Source organism: Notothenia rossii (assembly GCF_949606895.1).
Source record: "Notothenia rossii genome assembly, contig: scaffold_77, whole genome shotgun sequence".
Classification (NCBI taxonomy): domain Eukaryota; kingdom Metazoa; phylum Chordata; class Actinopteri; order Perciformes; family Nototheniidae; genus Notothenia; species Notothenia rossii.
The window spans coordinates 74542-92500 of NW_027639515.1; the positions used below are offsets into that span (position 1 = coordinate 74542).

The 17959-nt window shown below is 47.4% G+C and overlaps 1 protein-coding gene across 1 annotated transcript in view; it reads left to right on the forward strand.

Moving 5' to 3' along the window:
- The first annotated feature begins 9275 nt into the window (after nt 1–9275).
- Nucleotides 9276–17959, forward strand: part of LOC307027730 (calpain-2 catalytic subunit-like) — a 32185-nt gene continuing 23501 nt past the window's right edge. The window contains exons 1-5 of the mRNA XM_079696031.1: nt 9276–9517; nt 10169–10238; nt 10418–10536; nt 14845–14978; nt 17110–17278. Of these exons, the coding sequence (XP_079552157.1) occupies nt 9284–9517; nt 10169–10238; nt 10418–10536; nt 14845–14978; nt 17110–17278 (726 nt within the window). The 5' untranslated portion in view covers nt 9276–9283. The remainder of the gene's footprint in view (nt 9518–10168; nt 10239–10417; nt 10537–14844; nt 14979–17109; nt 17279–17959) is intronic.

A 17959-nucleotide genomic window follows, 5' to 3' on the forward strand; every position in this document is an offset into this window, starting at 1 on the left:
CCCTCTGTCCTTAGACCCTCTGTCCTCAGACCCTCTGACCTCAGACCCTCTGTCCTCAGACCCTCTGTCCTCAGACCCTCTGTCCTTAGACCCTCTGTCCTCAGACCCTCTGTCCTTAGACCCTCTGTCCTCAGACCCTCTGTCCTCAGACCCTCTGTCCTTAGACCCTCTGTCCTCAGACCCTCTGTCCTTAGACCCTCACATCGTACAAGGAAACACTTCCAGAGAAACCCCACAGTTTAAAGGGGAACATGGAGAAACCTCAGGGAGAGCAACAGAGGAGGGATCCCTCTCCCAGGACGGACAGACCTGCAATAGATGCCGTGTGTAAATCGAAGAGATAATACATTTACAACATAGGTAGACCAAATGTTTGGAAATGCATGTGTGTATAATAGGGCTGTCCCGAATACAATTTGTCGGGCTCCGGACACTCGGTAGTAATCAGCAGCGAATATTCGAATATTCGGTGCGGAGAGATTTTTTTTTTTTTTTAATAAAACATTTTTTTCCAAAAGGTTTCATAACAGGCTCCGAATCCGAGACACCTGACAACACGCTGTTAAGCAGAAGCGCAGAAAGAGCATACTATTACGATTTATATTTATTTATTGTCTCAGTACTCGCAAACATTCAAACTAAATGTGTCCTCTGCATTTAACCCAGCCGCAGTGCAGCGCCCGGGCTATAACGTTTTACAACCTGAAGATACAAAACACATATTTCTGTTATAACAACAATACTTTTAATAACATAGGCCTAACAGTGTAACACTTGATACCGATACAGTAAACAATATTTAAATAAATGAAGAACGAAAAATAAATGAACAAACTGTATGTCAATAATCGCCTCAGCCCCAGATGTTCCCACATTGCTCCTATTATTTTCACTATTCAGATAAAATTGAAAAACTAATATAAAAAAACAATTTGCTTGCTTGCAACTATTTTCGAAGCAAAGTAAGTGCACGATTTCATCATGTGTAACGTTACTGTTTAAACGGCAGATAAAGCAGCTTCACCATGGCAACTTGACAACAGCTAAACTAAGCTAGGCTACTACTCACAGCATCCAGGGGACTTTTCAGAGTTGCTGTGCCACCGTGGTAGGCCAGTTTCGTGTCGCATATTTGGCACACTGCGAGGTGAAGCGTGCCGTTTGCGTTTGTGACTGTAACGCGATGTCAGGAGCACAGGCTGAGATTGTATATATTTCCGTATTTTAACAGTGCAATTCAAAAGTATAAATATAGTATAAGAATATGGCAATTCGCCTTTATTGATAGCATACATTTAGGAAAAGAAAAAAACGATTATCCGAATAATGAAATTGAAACCCAAATAGTTGGTCAACGAACTAATATTCGAATAGTCGAATATTCGGGTACAGCCCTAGTGTATAATAGGAAGATGAATCCACGAGGATATCCATCCAGGACTTATGATCCAGGATCACAGCAGTAGGGACAAGCAGTACACTTGTCCCTGTTTGTGATTGGTCGAATGTTGCTAGCCCTGCCCCTTGAACGCACTCTCAGCCGGACAGAGAAACCCTGGCTTGATTTACCGAGTTGATAATCAGCGTTGTAGGACCGCTTAGCGAGATCTCGTTTGTTAGGGTTAGTCAAGATAACTCAAACATATCCAGGGTCTGTTGAACCGGCTTCGTACAGGGCACAGGTGGCTGCATAGGTGCCTTAAATAACCCCTTATTTTATAGTGAGATGTATTTTTATGTTCATATAATAGTGATTTCAATGCCACTTCAAAATGATTACTGGTTCCATCCTGGCCACCCACTGAAAATGTCCTGGCTCCGCCATTGTGCATAGCAGCGCTAATGTCAAAGACACAAATATTATACATTATATTTTTATTTTACCAGGATGCAGTGACACAAATATTTGGTAAGGCTAAGCCTTCCCTAGCCTACAGTAGCCTACAGTAGCCTACCCGCCGCCCCTGTCTCTAGGTTAAAGTGGACCTATCATGCTATATTTTAATAATATATTGTAGGGCCGTGCCTATATAAAACATGTCTGTGAAGTTTTCTTTTCAAAATACCAAAAGATAATGCATTTTTATGGAATGCCAATTGAAGCCAAAATTAAATAAATAAATAAATAATTAAATAAATACATATATAAATATGCCTATGAAATAAATTCTGAAGTAAATAAATATGGCAAAAAATATGTATACATGTACATTTAAATACACATTTATATATTTCATGATGACATTTTAGTGCTGTCAGTCGATTAAAATAGTTAATCGCGATTAATCGCAAATTCATCGCACATTTTGTATCTGTTCTAAATGTTCCTTAAAGGGATATTTTTCAAGTTTTTAATACTCTTATCAACATATGAGTGGACAAATATGCTTTATGCAAATGTTTGTTTATTATCATTTGAACAATGACAAATATTCTCATGAATGTTAAATACAACAATCTCTGAACATTAAAAATATCTGCCTCAATTCAACCTGGAACCTCTCTCATACAAAGTGTGTGTGTGTGTGTGTGTGTGTGTGTGTGTGTGTGTGTGTGTGTGTGTGTGTGTGTGTGTGTGTGTGTGTGTGTGTATGTGTGTGTGTGTGTGTGTGTGTGTGTGTGTGTGTGTGTGTGTGTGTGTGTGTTGGATCGTTGGAGCTATGTGTAACTCAAGGTATATGCTCGAACGGGAGCTGCCTGGACGCTGCAATCGTGTTGCGCACACTACCCGTGCTGAGTGTGCTGCCTTCTCGTACAATGTCCCACCGTTAACGCAGCTAGCTAGCATCAGATGCTAACAACAACAATACACGTAAGGTCTCTTGCTCGCTCGCTCGCGCCACACATACACACACCCTCCCGGTCCTCCCGATGGCCAGTCGGTGCCTGCCGGTGAGCGTGGAAGTGTGGTCTGCCACAGGCGGGCAGCAGGAGCGGGGCTGTCAGCATCAGCTTGTAGATGTTATTTTAAACTCGATCTGAAACTCGGCTCTGAAAGTACGGGACGGCCGAGGACAAAAAATACACATGCGTTAATCGCGTAAAAATAATTAGTGGCGTTATTTTTTTTTTTATAATAACGCGTTAACTTGACAGCCGTAGTTTGTTTATTTATTTATTTCAAGAGACTTTTATTTCATAATGACACATTTCCATTCCTTATATACAAATGAACGGGGCGTGGTTAGCTCACAGATCCAGACCAAAGCAACAGCACCACAACACTGACTCAATAGAGGTTTCTCAATACTCAAATTTCCCCTCCTCGACTCCTCGACTCCTCGGTCCTCCGGTAGTGACCCAGAAATGAATTTCATCACGCCATTTTGCAGGACATCTCATTTCTCTAAATGCACATCGAGGACCGAGGATCGAGCGTCGAGGAGGCTCTCTGGAGGAGCTCTAACCGAGGAGAGAGGAGAGAGGAGAGAGGAGGCTCTCTGGAGGAGCTCTAACCGAGGAGAGAGGAGAGAGGAGAGAGGAGGCTCTCTGGAGGAGCTATAACGAGGATACACTGATGGGTCCTCCACGGCTCCTCCGCGGATGCATTTCTGGGAACGGTGGAGGCGCGACGCACGGCCGGATGCATGCATCCCCTTTGTTCTATTGTTATAAGTGTTCACTATAACTTATATAGAGGCTCTTGTATAGGAAAGGATTGGACCAACGTGTAGGTTGACTTGCTCTCGTTTATTAGGGTGGGTGGAAGGGATCAGGAGGACGGGATTGAACGGACAACCCAGGGGCATGGCAGAGGACCAGGAAGGGATCTCGGGCGGACGGCCCGGGGGCAAGGCAGAGTTCGAGGAGGGGCAAGGACCACAGTGGGCAAACTCAGGGGGCCGAGCATGAGGGCAAAGGCAGCGGCAGGAAGAGTCAGGGGGCCGGGCCCGAGGGCGAGGACCGCGGCCGGGAAAGTCAGGGGGCTGGGCTCGAGGGCGAAGACCGCGGCTCTCAAGGGGCCAGGCTCTCAGGGGGCCGGGCTCAAGGGCGAAGACCAGACAACTCCGGAGGCCGGGCAGGACCCTGTGTTGACCGGACAGGGACCGGAGCCGGTGGGACAGGTGTCGGCAAGATCCCCCACTGAAGAGGACAAGGAGCTGGCAGGACCCCCGGCAGAAGAGTTGTCGGCGGGACCCCCAGAGGCACAGGACACAGGGTTGGCAGGACCCCCAGCAGATGAGTAGTCGGCGGGACCCCCAACAGGACAGGACATAGGATTGGCAGGACCCCCGGCAGGAGAGTAGTCGGCGGGACACCCAACGGGACAGGACATAGAGTTAGCAGGACCCCCAGTGGAACTTCCAACGGCACAGGACATAGGGTTGGCAGGACCCCCAGCAGAACCTCCAACGGCACTTGAGTAGGGACTTGAGTAGGGACAAGAGAAGAGACTCGAGTAGGGACTGGAGAGGGGACTCGAGATGGAACTCGAGAGGGAACTGGAGAGGAGACTGGAGAGGGAACTCGAGAGGTGACTTGAGAGGGAACTCGAGAGGGGGCTTGAGAGGGGACTCGAGAGGTGACTGGAGAGAGAACTTGAGAGGAGACTCGAGAGGGAACTCGAGAGGGGACTCGAGGGGGGACTCGAGAGGGGACTTGAGCCGAAAGAACACAGGGGGCTTGAGTCGGCCGGAATGCTGACAGGACATGGGGAGCTGGCGTCGGTCGGTTTGCCGAAAGAATACAGGGGGCTGGAGTCGGCCGGAGAGCCAACAGGAGACGAGGAGCTGGAGTCAGCCGGTACGCCGAAAGGACTCGGGAGCTGGAGTCGGCCGGAGAGCCAGTAATGGAGCCGAAACCATGGTTTTTGGGCACGGAACAGAAGCCTGGACCCTGGCTGTGTAAGCCAGGTAATGGAGCACGGAAGCATGGCTTTGTGAGCCGGTTCTTGAGCCGGAACCATGGTTGCTGGGGCCAGGACTAAGGCTGGGGCCATGGCTGCTGGGGCCAGAACTGGGGCCGGAACCATGCCTGCTGGGACCAGAATTGGGGCTGGAACCATGGCTATGTGGGTCGGTTCTGGAGCCGGAACCATGGCTTCTGGGCACGGAACCGGAACACGGAACCATGGTTGTGTGGGATGGCACTGGAGCACGGTACCATGGCTGTGTGGGCCGGCACTGGAGCATGGAACCATGGCTGCTGGGGCCTGTACTGGAGCCCAAGGCATGGCTTCTGGTGCTCGGGCTGCTTGCCTGGACTTGTGACTCCTTCTTTTAGGAGCCGTTTGGAGGCTGAAGCAAGGGTTGACTCCAGACAGAACACACCGAGGCGTATGGTGTCAGGCTGGGAATTGGGAGGCAGGGAGCTAGCATGCCTGGGGCTAGCAGGCCGGGAATCACACACCGAGAGGAAATTTGAAATTTAGCCAGGTAAGAATTTCACCAAACCTGGTCTCTCCGTAGCCATCTGGCGCGCCTCTGCCAGAGCAGCCTCTCGCTGCTGAACACCGGACGCTCCCCTCCATCGATCAGAGCAGTAAGCCAAAGAAAAGGAAAAATCCAATAATTCCTGCTCAAATGGATCTGCTGGGCCCATATCTGGTTGGTTCGTTCTGTTACGGTAGATTGAAGGAAGCAGGACCCAAATGCAGATTAAACTGATTATACCTTTATTTAAAGGATAAAATAATATAACTCGGACAAACAGAACTCACAAAAGACGAGCCAACACTGAACACAGGAAGAGCCAAGACTAAATACAGGGAGGGGTAATCACAGGACGAGAAACAGCCGGGCTGGCAGGGGAGGAGAAACACAAGGGCGACAGGTGAACACAATCAGACAATTCGACACACCAGGGAAACTAAAGACAAGGAGGAAAAACACAGGGAGAGGGACCAGACAATACACAAAGAGAAAAACAAGACAGGGAGAACCCAACAGCAAAATAAACCCAAACATACAAAACTACAAACGTGACATAACGTGAGAATCGTGACACAGCATCATGTGCTCTGTGTCTGCGATCATAGTTGTGTCTCTGTTTTTGTCTGTAACTTTGTTCTTTCAATTTCAACCTTATCATATCAGCACATCCTGGGTTGAGCTGGGATGGAATGACGGGAACGAGTGTCCTTATCTTCCTCCCCATGAGAAGCTCTGTGGGACTGTATCCATTTGCCAGAGGAGTAGCACGGTAGGCCATGAGGGCAAGATGTGGATCACTTGATTTCTTAAGGAGACCTTTGATTGTCCTCACAGCCTGCTCCGCTTCTCCATTGCTCTGAGGGAAGTGGGGACTGGATGTCACATGACTGAAGTTCCAGTCCTGGGCAAACTACCTGAACGGCTCGGATGCAAACTGTGGTCCATTGTCTGAGCGCACTATCTCTGGCACCCCAGGTTGTGCAAAGATAGACTTGAAGTGTGTGATGACTGCCTCTGATGTTGTGGAAGTTAATTTTGCTACTTCAAAAAATCTTGAAAAATAGTCAATAATTACCAAATAATGTTTGTTGTCTAATTGAAACAGATCTGCTCCCACTGTAGACCATGGTCTCGATGGGAACTCAGTAGGCATCAATGTCTCTCTATGGTTTGTTCTCTCCCTCCTACATGTGTCACAGTTCTCTGTCACTGTCGTTATCTCCTTGCTGAGTCCTGACCACCACACAGACTGTTTGGCTCTTTCTCTGCATTTGGTTATGCCCATGTGACCTTCATGCAGCTTGGTGAGCATGTCAGCTCTGAGCGATGTAGGGATCACTATCCTGCTACCATAAAGTAGGAGACCATTTTGAACTGTGAGCTCACCTGAGAGTTGCAGGTAGGGTTGAAACACTCTCTCAATAGAAAACCTGTCTGGCCATCCCTCCACACAGCACCTTTGTAACTGTTGGAGTATGGTGTCGTTGTCTTGGTGTGTCTGTATTTCCCTGAGTCTCTTTTCTGTAGCTGGCAGGCTTGCTATGACTGAGTCCACATACAGATCATTGATGTTGCTGACAGGAGCCCTGGATAGTACATCTGCAGTTGCAATGTCTTTGCCTGCCACATGTGATACGGTGTAGGAGAATCGCATCAGTCGCATGCGGAGACGCTGTATGCGTGGTGGGAGTTCATCCAAGCGCTTTGAGCCTAGCAGAGGAACCAAAGGCTTGTGATCAGTCTCAATGTGGAAACTTTTCCCAATGAGGAACTCTGCAAAGCTCTCGCAGGCCCAAGTTGATGCCAGAGCCTCCTTTTCAATCTGGGCATATCTCTGTTCAGTGCTACTGAGAGCTCTTGAAGCATATGCTACAGGTCGCCATTCTCCTCTACCACAGCTTCAGTCACCCAAGGTGTTCCCCAAGGTTCAGTACTCGGCCCCCTCTTCTTCATCATCTACATCCTCCCCCTTGGTCAGATTCTCCTCCATCACAACCTGGACTTTCACTGCTATGCTGACGACACACAGATCTACCTCAGCACCAAATCCCCCCACAACCCCCCTCTCACACACATCGAATCCTGTCTGACTGCAATAAAATCCTGGACGCAACACAACTTCCTCAAACTCAACAGCAATAAAACTGAACTCCTCCTCATCGGCTCCAAATCCACCCTCAGCAAAACCCCCAACCTGACACTCACCATCGATGGCACCCCTGTTTCCCCCTCCACCCAGGCACGCAACCTTGGCGTGATATTCGACCCCACCCTCTCCCTCGACCCCCACATCTGCCAAGTTGTAAAAACCTCATTTTTCCACCTCCGCAATATCGCCAAACTCCGTCCCTCTCTCACCTGCCCCGCAGCTGAGCGACTCATTCACGCCTTCATCTCCTCCCGCCTTGACTATTGCAACTCACTCCTCTTCGGCATCAGCACAACATCCCTCAACAGACTCCAGCATGTCCAGAACGCAGCCGCCAGACTCCTCACCCACACCAAATCATGGCATCACATCACCCCGGTCCTCAAAGAACTTCACTGGCTTCCCGTCTCACACCGCATTCACTACAAACTCCTGGTCCTCACCTATAAAGCCCTCCACCATCTGGCCCCCCCCCCTACCTCACTGACCTCCTCATCCTCTACCAACCACCCCAGTCCCTCAGATCCACCTCAGCCGGTTTGCTCTCAATCCCCAAGGCCAAACTCCGGAGCTTCGGGGACAGAGCCTTCTCTGTGGCAGCCCCGAAGCTCTGGAACTCCCACCCCCAAGACCTCCGTGAGTCTGAGTCCCTCACCCTGTTCCAGTCCCGTCTCAAAACCCACCTCTTCAACTCTGCTTATCCTTAAACCCGCCCCTCCCCCCTCTGAACCAACATCCTCCTGATTGCTTTTCTGTTTTTGTTTTGTTTTTGTTTTTGTTTGTGTTTTCGTTCTTGTTTTGTTTGTCGACCTTACTCATAATGTAAAGCGTCTTTGGGTCTAAAAAAGCGCTATATACATCCCATTTATTATTATTCTACGCCTGTTTGTCGCTGCGGAAGCACGGTCCTGCAGGTCTTGGTCAGGGTGGCTGAGTGAGCATGAGTCCTGTAGGTCTTGGTTAGGGGAGCTGAGTGTTTCTTGATATATCTATTGTTATTTTTAAATTGTTCTACATGTCTGCTTCAGGCTGTGATCCTGGCTTTAACAGAGGTCCTTGAACTCCTCGCTCACAAGGAGTGTTTCCTGTTAATAGACGTTTGCTCTCATTACTCACTAACTGATATCAGACCAGAGCTACACCCTTCACCTGACCACACATACGGACACACACACACACACACACACAAACACACACACCTCAGCCAGTCTAAGCAGACCATCGAGATCATTTCAGAGACTACATTGGACGTTTGGAGACCTCTGGTAAAACCACCTTGAATCACTGCAGGTCTGTAGACCCTCTTTAGACCCTCTGTAGACTCTCTATAGACTCTCTCTAGACTCTCTGTAGACTCTCTATAGACTCTCTGTAGACTCTCTGTAGACTCTCTATAGACTCTCTATAGACTATCTCTAGACTCTCTGTAGACTCTCTGTAGACTCTCTGTAGACTCTCTATAGACTCTATAGACTCTAGACTCTCTGTAGACTCTCTGTAGACTCTCTGTAGACTCTATAGACTCTCTATAGACTCTAGACTCTCTACAGACTCTCTGTAGACTCTCTATAGACACTCTGTAGACTCTAGACTCTCTGTAGACTCTCTGTAGACTCTCTGTAGACTCTCTATAGACTCTCTATAGACTCTCTGTAGACTCTAGACTCTCTATAGACTCTCTGTAGACTCTAGACTCTCTGTAGACTCTCTATAGACTCTCTATAGACTCTCTGTAGACCCGGGTTGTACTGGTCCCCCCCAGATGGCGAGCACAGCAGCAGATCTGGCCCGGTCGCAGACCCGGGAGGAGGAGGAGGGCAGTCTGAAGGCGGTCCGGTTCCAGCAACAGGACTTCCAGCAGCTGCGGGCTGAGAGTCTGAATAGTGGAGAGCTGTTCTGTGACCCGGTCTTCCCTGCAGACTGCGAGTCTCTGGGGTTCAACACTCTGGGTCGGTACTCCTCCAAAACCAGAGGCATCGAGTGGAAGAGACCTACGGTGAGCTGAGGGGGTGTGAGGCGCTCTGCTTAAGGGGTCTCTACTGAAGCGGTCTGCTAAAGGGGTCTCTACTGAGGTGGTCTGCTAAAGGGGTCTCTACTGGGGTGGTCTGCTAAAGGGGTCTCTACTGAGGCGGTCTGCTAAAGGGGTCTCTACTGAGATGGTCTGCGGTCCCGAGTTAGATTAGTATTTATTCAAAGAAACTGACGTTTATTTTATAAAATACATGTGTTTGTTTTTTCCTGGACGGATTCTGCTCAGTAGATTTTGGTGTTGGACCCTCAGGAAACTGCTTACTCTCGTTCTGTAACATCACAGATAACTTTAACTCATAAACGGCCAGTTTGATCCATGTGTTGGGAGTTCTTTTTCAGTAAGAGTAGGATCTACTTATTTGATAAACAGCGTATCCATCCACCTGCAGCTGTAGGGCAGGGACTCATTGTTTGATATTAAAGATAAGATTACAGCAGCTCCTGCTAATGAAATACAAACTGTGACTCAGTCTGTGAATCATTAACGAGACGCCTGTGAACGCACCACAGATAAATTGCACAGTTTCATCATTATATAAAATATTGTCCCCTTGTTAAAGATGAAGGTGATCATCATCCTCATCATCTTTAATCACCTGCTCTCTCGTCCAATCAGGAGCTGAGTTCAGATCCTCAATTTATCGTTGATGGAGCGAAAAGAACGGACATCTGTCAGGGAGCACTGGGTGAGAAAACAGATTCACACACACACACACACACACACACACACACACACACCCCCACAGACGCACACACAAACACACTCACACACACAAACACACACACACACACTCACTCACACACACACACACACACACACACTCACTCTCTGATAGAGCTGTGTGCCCTGCACTGTGTCTTTCAGGTGACTGCTGGCTGCTGGCGGCCTTGGCCTCTCTGACTCTGGACCCCCAGATTTTGGACAGAGTGGTACCTCCCGGACAGAGCTTCAGCTCGCAGTACGCCGGGATATTCCACTTCCAGGTCATCATTTATTTATCAAGAAAACTAATTTAAACATCAAACTATTTGGGGAGTGGGCGAGGCCTTGACAGGAAGTGACGTCATGAGTCTCTCTTACAGCTGTGGCAGGGTTATGGCTAGAAAGGATCCGTCTAGTGTAAAACTCTCGCGAGAGTTTGGGTGAATGTCACGTGGCTGAATGTTTACGTTTGGCAGGCAGCCTTTCAGTTACGATCGTTAACATCAGTGGGCCACAGCAAATGATGGTGAGAAGCTAAACTATCTATTAATTATGTCAATGACACGGAGTGTGATTGTTGAAATAGGGTGTTAGCGGTCTTGTTGGTGTTCAAAGAAGAATGACAACACTGTAGATCACCAACACTATGGTTTATTTTTTATTCACAGGCAAGTCAATGTTGTCGCAGTAAAAGTCCCAAGATAGCTCCTGGTGCAATAAAATGTTCCCTTGCAGTGTTTTACTATTAAGTCTGATGTTTCTCTATTAATATTGCTGCTGCATTAATGTGTATGTTCAATCAATCAATCAATGTTTATTTATATAGCCCAATATCACAAATGTTACATTTGTCTCAGTGGACTTCACAGTTCGTACAGAATATCAGTATGACAATACGACACCCTCTGTCCTTAGACCCTCACATCGTACAAGGAAAAACTTCCAGAGAAACCCCACAGTTTAAAGGGGAACATGGAGAAACCTCAGGGAGAGCAACAGAGGAGGGATCCCTCTCCCAGGACGGACAGACGTGCAATAGATGCCGTGTGTAAATTGAAAAGATAATACATTTGCAACATAGGTAGTCCAAATGTTTGGAAATGCATGTGTGTATAATAGGAAGATGAATCCACGAGGATATCCATCCAGGACTTATGATCCAGGACCACAGCCACGACTCAAGATCCAGGACTCGCGATCCATGACACAGGACCGCAGGATCATCCATGACTCCGGATCCCGGCGTATGTAGACACCAAAAAGAAAGACATTTGGGGAAGCTGGGTTAATCGGAACATGAGAGTACACAGGTATAGACAGAGAGAAGGAAGAAGTAAGATGTCCCCCGACAAACTAAGCCTATATCAGCAAAACTAGGGGCTGAATCTAATCAGCCCTAACTATAAGCTTTATCAAAAAGGAAGGTCTTAAGCGCACTCTTAAAAACGGATAGGGTGTCTGCCGTCCGAACACAAACTGGAAGCTGATTCCACAAAAGTGGAGCTTGATAAGAAAAGGCTCTGGCTCCCATTGTACTTTTAGAGACTCTAGGAACAACCAACAACCAACAACCAAATTCTTGGAACGCAATGCCCTAGTAGGACAGTAGGGTATAATGAGTTCTTTAAGGTAAGATTGCGCCTGCCCATTAAGGGCTTTGTAGGCGAGAAGAAGAATTTTAAATTCTATCCTGTGTTCTATAGGGAGCCAGTGTAAGGCAGCCAGAACAGGAGTAATGTGGTCCCTTTTCCTAACTCTGGTTAGTACACGAGCTGCAGCATTTTGAATCAGCTGAAGAGACTTGACTGACTTCTTGGTACACCCTGATAATAAGGAGTTACAATAATCCAGCCTTGAAGTAACAAATGCATGGACTAGTTTCTCTGCATCGTTTTGAGGCAAGATATGCCTGATTTTTGCAATGTTACGTAGATGGAAGTAGGCGGTCCTTGAAATTGATTTTATGTGGGCGTTAAAGGATAAATCCTGATCAAATATAACACCAAGATTCCTTACAGTCTCACTGGAGGCCAAATTAATGCCATCCATAGTTAGTATATCTTTAGATAATTTGTTTCGTAGATATTCCGGCCAAGTACAATAACGTTTTGGTCGTGTTTAACATCAAAAAGTTTAAGGTCATCCACGTTTTTAAGTCCTTGAGGCAGTCTTGAATTTTATTTAGATGATTAATTTCATCAGGCTTGATTGATAAATATAGTTGAGTATCATCCGCATAACAATGAAAGTTTACAGAATGATTCCTTATAATATTGCCTAACGGAAGCATATATAGTGTGAACAAAATAGGTCCAAGCACTGAGCTCTGTGGCACTCCATGGCTAACTTTGGTTTGCATGGAAGATTCATCGTTGACACTTACAAACTGAGAGCGTTCAGATAGATAGGACTTAAACCAGCCTAAAGCAGTTCCCTGTATGCCAACTAAGTGCTCTATTCTTTGCAATAGGATATCATGGTCGATAGTATCAAATGCAGCACTAAGATCGAGCAAGACAAGAATAGAGACAAGTCCCTTGTCTGAGGCTATTAGAATGTCATTTGTGACTTTAACCAGAGCTGTCTCTGTGCTATGTTGTGGTCTAAAGCCAGACTGAAAATCTTCAAATAAATCATAGTTTTTTAAGTAATCAGCTGTTTTGCGACTGCTTTCTCAAAAATCTTTGAGAGGAACGGAAGATTAGAAATAGGTCTATAGTTGGCTAAAACCTCTGGATCGAGGTTGTGCTTTTTAAGAAGCGGTTTTATCACTGCTACTTTGAATGATTGTGGAACATAGCCTGATAATAAAGACATATTCATAATATTTAATAAAGAAGTGCTAATTAATGGAAAAACTTCTTTTAACAGCTTAGTTGGAATCGGGTCTAAGATACACGTTGATGGTTTAGAAGAGAGAATCATTGAATTTAATTGTTCAAGGTTTATGGCTGAAAAGCATTCTAGTTTACTATCTAGTATAATATTAGAACTTACGTTTCCGGGAGCTGTTGATAACACTATACTGGTCAAAGGCAAGAGGTCATTGATTTTGTTTCTAAGAGTAACAATTTTATCGTTAAAAAAGCACATCAAATCATTCCTACTGAGTGCTATGGGAATAGAAGGCTCAGTCGAGCTGTGGCTCTCTGTCAGCCTGGCTACAGTGCTGAAAAGAAATCTTATTCTTATTCTCATCTATTAATGAAGAGTAGTATGCTGCTCTCGCTTTACGCAGTGCTTTCTTATATTCATTGAGAGTAATATGCCAAATTAAAGGAGATTCTTCAAGTTTAGTGGAACGCCATATCCTTTCAAGTTGTCTCGACTTTTGCTTTATTTAGCGGGTTTGGGCATTATGCCATGGAGCTAATCTATGTTGTTTTATTTTCTTCTTTGTCAAACGAGCAACAGAGTCTAACTTTATTCGCAGCGCATCTGTAGCACTATCAACAACATGATCAATTTGGGGTGGTGTACATTTTGTATAAGTTTCCTCCCTTACATGCAGACATGCTATCGAATTAAGTATTGGTGGAATCTCTTCCTTAAATGTGGCTATAGCACTAACAGAGCTTTTGACTCATGCTTTGTAGTCTAGTAACAGTACTTCAAAAGTTACTAAGACATGGTCGGATAAAGCAGGATGATGCGGTTCGACTAATAGTTGCTCAATTTCAATACCATAAGTCAGAACAAGGTCGAGAGTGTGATTATAGCAGTGGGTTGGTTTATTTACACTCTGACAGAAACCAACAGAATCTAATATAGAGTTAAATGCAACAGTAAGGCTATTTTTATCATCGTCAACATGAATATTAAAGTCACCTACGATAATTACTTTATCTGTTTTAAGAACCAAAGCTGATAAAAACTCAGAGAATTCTGATAAGAATTCTGAATAAGGACCTGGTGCACGGTACACTGTAACAAATAAGATTGGCTGCACAGTTTTCCAGGTCGGATGCGTAAGACTGAAAATGAGGCTTTCAAAGGAGGTATCATTTAAGTTTTGTTTAGTATTGATAAGTAAACTTGAGTCAAAGATTGCTGCAACTCCACCTCCTCGGCCCGTGCCTCGGGCAATATGAGTATTGATATGGCTGGGTGGAGTGGCCTCATTTATGCTGACATATTCTTCATGTCTCAACCAAGTTTCAGTGAGACAGCATATATCAATATTATAATCTGATATTAAATCATTTACCAATATTGCTTTAGATGCTAGAGATCTTATGTTTAAGTATGTTGCATCATGTTACTGCTGTAGATGTGTTTCCGAGCCGCTCCGATTACAACGAGAGTTACAACGAGAACGTGACGTCATATTTACACTAGACGGATCCTTTCTAGCCATAACCCTGTGGCAGTTCAGGGAGTGGGGATTTTCAAAGTAAAAGTTTTCACTGTGTGTGTAGTTCTGGCAGTTCGGGGAGTGGGGATTTTCAAAGTAAAAGTCTTCACTGTGTGTGTAGTTCTGGCAGTTCAGGGAGTGGGGATTTTCAAAGTAAAAGTCTTCACTGTGTGTGTAGTTCTGGCAGTTCGGGGAGTGGGGATTTTCAAAGTAAAAGTCTTCACTGTGTGTGTAGTTCTGGCAGTTCGGGGAGTGGGTGGACGTTGTGATCGACGACCGGCTGCCGGTGAAAGACGGAGAGCTGCTGTTCGTTCACTCTGCTGAGGGGAGGGAGTTCTGGAGCACTCTGCTGGAGAAAGCCTACGCCAAGTAAGAGAGACACACAAACACACACACACACACACCCACACACACACACACACACACACACACACACACACACACACACACACTGCTGGAGAAAGCCTATGCCAAGTAAGTCCCTCAGGAACCTTGATAACTCAAAAAGCGCCACCATGAGGCGTTCAGGGGGTGTGTGTGTGTGTGTGTGTGTGTGTGTGTGTGTGTGTGTGTGTGTGTGTGTGTGTGTGTGTGTGTGTGTGTGTGTGTGTGTGTGTGTTTGCTCAGTAAAAACTCAGCCTTCTAAACAAATAGTTCTTTGTAGGCAGCAGTGAGATCTCATTTATTCAGCTACACCCCCCCCCCCCCGTCCCCCCCCGTCCTTCATTAACCGTGGTGTTTACACTCCGAACCGCCGGCTGGCTGCCCCTTCGCTCTGGCCCTCTCCAGGTTTATTCTGTATAGTGTGGTGACCACTGTATTACATAATTCAATCTAGGAACTCCAGGCTGACAGACATATATTTTGCTTACTATATGTATTGTGTGCCCTCCTGGCTTCTCTCTTGTCTTCCCGGGCTGCGACCCGACAACACCTGCATTTCTGCTGCTCATAAAAGCCAGCTTTGTACCTCCATTGCACCGACTCCCTATCTCTCGGCACTACATTGGTGACCCTGACTACGTCTCGTGAAGTTTCCGGGATGGACCCGAACATGGCGAAAAGCGCTGTGTTTCTCGTTATGCCGGAGATTGTTGGAGACGTCCGTGGCTGCCACCGGCATGCGGACTAAAGCTCGGTGCGCCCCCCACGGTATGGCTGAGGACATCGCTCGCCGTTCCCACATCGTCTCGGCACTGGAAGGTAGCTGGCCTTCCGACTACATGGAGACGACCTGCTGGGAAGGGAAGAACCCGATTCCTTCCACATGGGGTTGTTTCTTCGGGGCGTGCGGCTGCACGTCCAGGCTGCGCTAGCTATCGACAACTAGCAGCTAACCACGTTAGCTAACGGCTACGGCTAGCAGCTACCGATGGCTGCCAGCTAGCGGCTAACGGCCACAGCTAACGGCTAGCTGCTAACGGCTATCGATCCTTTTTGAGCTTTTTCTGGTGCCTGAGAGGAGGTTCGACCATGTCTGTTCGGCCTCGTGTGGATCCTCTCACAATTTCGCCCACCTGCTTTTGACCGTGGGCAGTACGACCCTTTTTTAGCTTTTTCTGGTGCCTGAGAGGAGGTTCGGCCATGTCTGGTCGGCCTCGTGTGGACCCTCTCGCCTTTTCACCACCTCGACGACGGCTTAGGACGTCGCCCATGCCTTCATCAGCCTGTGGGTGGTGCGCTTCAGGACCCTGTCTGGCCTCTTCCTTCGCCTCGGTGGTTTCGGACGTCACCCATGCCTTCGTCAGCCCGTGGGTGGCGCGCTTCGGGACCCTTCCTGGTCTCTCCTCTTACCGCGGCTCACGGTTCGCCTCGACGGCAGCTTCGGTTGGCCCCCCGTCTGGCCTCTCTCCTGTCCACGGCTCCTTCCTCCCGGGGATGCTGCTCCTGCCCCCCGGGGACCCTGTTCCTTCCTCCCGAGGACATTGTGCCCGCCGCCGCTGTGCCCTCGCCTGCGGCCGGGCAGTGCTCCTTCCTGCTGGGGACCACCGGGATATTTTCAACCGTCGCGGCTCAGCGACCCGGCTTTCACCGACTGGCGGGTGAAGACTTCATTCGCCACGACACCTAATACGGCCCCCTTACGACGGCCCGTTCCGGCCCATCCCCGGTGGGGATGCCCTCACCCTCGTTGGGGCCCCTACCCTCTCCTGTGGCCCCCTTCCGACGACCCGTTCCATGGCCCGGCCCTCACCTGCAACCCCGCCCTCCTCGGCCCCTGTGGTGCTTCCTCCCAGACGCGGGGATTGTCTCCATGGTTGAATTCTGTGGGGGCTTGTGTGGTGATCACTGTTACATAATTCAATCTTGGAACTACAGGCTGGGGGTATTGTATGCTACCTGTATAACTGTGTGTGTGCATTACAAAAATACAGAGTGAAAAACTGATTTTTTTATTTTAAATAAAGGTTCTTCATATGTTATCTTATGTGAGCGGTTAGCATGCCCCTGTTAACCCGTGCCCCCCCCCCCCCCCCCCCCCACCCCCCCACCCCCCCAGGGTGAGCGGCTCCTACGAGGCTCTGAGCGGAGGATCCAGCCTGGAGGGGTTCGAGGATTTCACCGGAGGAATCAGTGAGAGCTACGACCTGAAGGAGGCGCCCCCCAGCCTGTTCCACATCATGAGGAGGGGCCTGAGGCTGGGCTCGCTGATGGGATGCTCCATCGACGTAAGCACTGAAACACCCCAGGAAGCTAAGCTAACTGCTAATGAATCACAGGAGGAGCCTATCATGTAGCTCTTTATGCTAAGCTAATTGTTCAACAGGTAAACACTTCAGAGTCAAAGTATAACAAGTCAACTTTATTGTCAACTTTCAGTATATACAGACAGAGAGAGACCAAAATATCGCGTCCCACAATCCAGAATACAAAAATACAAACACAGTAAATATAAAAATATTTATACAAATATGTATATACTATGTAGACACATTTATACATATGCGCACATTAAAGGTCCCCTATCATCCTCCTCTTCATCAATATATCACAGGTCTCAGATATATCCAGAGCCTGTCTCTGATTGGCTGAAACACCAAACAGATCATTGCAGCATTACCCATAATCCCCTCTGTTACAGCCCTGTTTCCAAAGTGCTGATTCTCTGTCTGTTACTTAAGATGAAAATAAGGAGCCCCTCCCCACGCCCAGAGGTGGGTGTAACGCAATAATATTACTTTTGTCGGTAACGGAGTAGTATAACGCGTTTTTATAATTCAGTAATCACACTACAGTTACTAACATTGCCCCGACACGCGTTACTTTGTTACTTTTATAAAATAATCACACTCACTGACAGACAAGAGGGGTTTCCGCCGCAGGTTTGTATACATGTAGGCCTACGTAAT